This window comes from Propithecus coquereli, unplaced genomic scaffold, assembly GCF_000956105.1.
Source record: "Propithecus coquereli isolate 6110/MARCELLA unplaced genomic scaffold, Pcoq_1.0 Scaffold5, whole genome shotgun sequence".
In the NCBI taxonomy this organism is placed as follows: Eukaryota; Metazoa; Chordata; class Mammalia; order Primates; family Indriidae; genus Propithecus; species Propithecus coquereli.
The window spans coordinates 5,209,437-5,211,647 of NW_012150840.1; the positions used below are offsets into that span (position 1 = coordinate 5,209,437).

The following is a 2,211-nucleotide window of genomic DNA, read 5'->3' on the forward strand; positions in this document are numbered from 1 at the left end:
GAACACTAGTGGAAGGATAGGTATGAGTCTTCCCCGTGGTTACCCACGTATCCATAAGATATTCTACTTTCTTGTCACAAGCTTTAACTGTAGACATTCACCAGGACTTCATGCTTAGAACTAGACTTTTCAAGGTCTCCAGTAGCTGGAAGTCCCCTAACCCATGTGTTAGCCTATTCTGTTGCCAAACCACTCAAATCATAGAAAGTTCTTCCCCACATTGGGCCAGAATCTGCCTCCTGTAACTTATTCCCATTTACCCCAGCTCTGCTCTCTGTAGCCACAGGGGATGTCAATGTCCCCTCCAATGTGACAGCATACAAATACTTGAGGATAATTACCATGTCCCGAATCTCCTCTTATCCAGACTACATGTCCCCAGTCCCTCAGAGGACACAGCTTTCTGCATAGCCCCCATACAATAGTAGGGGAAGCAAGCACTCACCACACTTGACCATTCCTACTTCATAGCACTTCCGAAGTCGGCAGGCCTGGCAGCTTTTGCGCCGGTTCTTATCTATTGTACACTGATTTGTAGCTGGACAAATATAATCATTATGTCCTATAGAAGAGCAGGGGGGAAAAAGGAGGTTACTTTTACAATATCTTGGTTAAATCTCTTCCTGGTCAATAACCCTGATAACACTACCCAGCAGAGAGACAAGGGACATCTTCTTAAAGACAGGTGCAAATACAAAGGCCAAAGTTAAGCCACATTATCATCTCATTAATGAGTAAAGAACTAGGAATATCTCAATATCCTATTTTTTCACTGATAGGTTATTACCTGTATATTCTTAGAATTCTCAAGAAACATTTAGAAATAGTCTTCTTTGGACATGGAAAGTGAGAGTCGCATGAAATTGATTTATTCCAAATCACAGAACTCCTTAAGAGTTGTACTTGTATATCAAGTCACCAAATTTAACTATTTGTATTCTTTTACATATATCCCTCTTTGGGATTTAATATGATATTTTTATGGGAATTCACAGTCAAATAAGAGAACTAAACCAAAAGGAACAAATAAATTAGCAATCTAAATAAGAACAGAAGTACTGCTACTTGACAATAGTTCCAGTGGGTTAGATTAATGTTCCCAATTCTTCACTCTCTCCCCAGCGCTGTGACCCTGCAGTGTGCTAGAGTGGGCAGAGTATACTTCCCCACCAACTGGTGTTGCGCTTGACCATGGCACTCTCCGTACCCAACGGCATGTTAATAGATGTGCTACTCCAATAGTCTGGCTTGGCCTCTCAAGCTCCTATGAGATAGTCATTGGTCCGAGGAGAATGTGAGAACACGTAGTAGAGTGGACCTGAACTCAACCCAGAGCCACGCCTTATGAAGTAGATCTACCCTAACCAACTTAAAGACTCATAAGTACAAAACATAATTCTCATTGGAGTAAGACACTAAGAGTTTCAAGTTCTTAGTTATATAGCAATCTCTAAGACAATGGTACTTTTTCTTTTACTAAGTCCATTTTTCTGCAGAAGGACAATGGTACTTTTAATTCTTTCATGCAAGGAAAAGGTAAAAATATTTACATTTCAAAAATTAGTATTTCAGATGCAGTATGGAGAACAGGTTTCAGGCAGCAAAACTGAAGGTAGCCAGGAGACCAGGTAAGAACATGCTGCAGTTGTGCAAATGAGAGAGGCTGTCTGGATTGGGTACTGATAGGGAGGGTGATGCAGCTACTTAGGTCTGAAAGAGGCTTAAAAAATAGAAATTATAATAGATGTAAAGCAACAGAATAGAGTATTTAGATGCCTTTATTTCTTAATTGTGTCTTTCTGATAAACAATATGGCCTGAATTTCTTACACTAAGCCTGCAACAGGCCAGAACTTTAGTGTGGAGGATAGATGAATCTCAATGATAAACAAAATGAACAAGTCATAAAAGAAACAAGTCACAAAGAACATCTAGGAGAAATTTTATTTACTTAAAGTTCAAGAACAGAGAAAATGAAACTATAGCGCTTAGGGATGCCTATATAAGTGGCAAACCACAGCAAGGAAGGCAAAAGATAGGACTGTCTCACCCCTGGAGGGAGAGAAGGCACCGTGATTGGAAGGACCACCACAGCAATTCTGGGGCACCGCTGTATTCTATTTAATTGCCTGAGCCTAGTTACACAGGAATTTGCTTTGTAATTATTCTTTAAACTGGACATGCTACATGCAGAATTCTACATGTATGTTAT

At 39.9% G+C, this 2,211-nt stretch overlaps 1 protein-coding gene across 1 annotated transcript in view; it reads right to left on the reverse strand.

Annotated features, from left to right (window-relative positions):
• Nucleotides 1-2,211, reverse strand: part of ESR2 (estrogen receptor 2 (ER beta)) — a 164,324-nt gene that overhangs the window by 47,477 nt on the left and 114,636 nt on the right. The window contains exon 5 of the mRNA XM_012656035.1: nucleotides 446-562. Within this exon, the coding sequence (XP_012511489.1) occupies nucleotides 446-562 (117 nt within the window). The remainder of the gene's footprint in view (nucleotides 1-445; nucleotides 563-2,211) is intronic.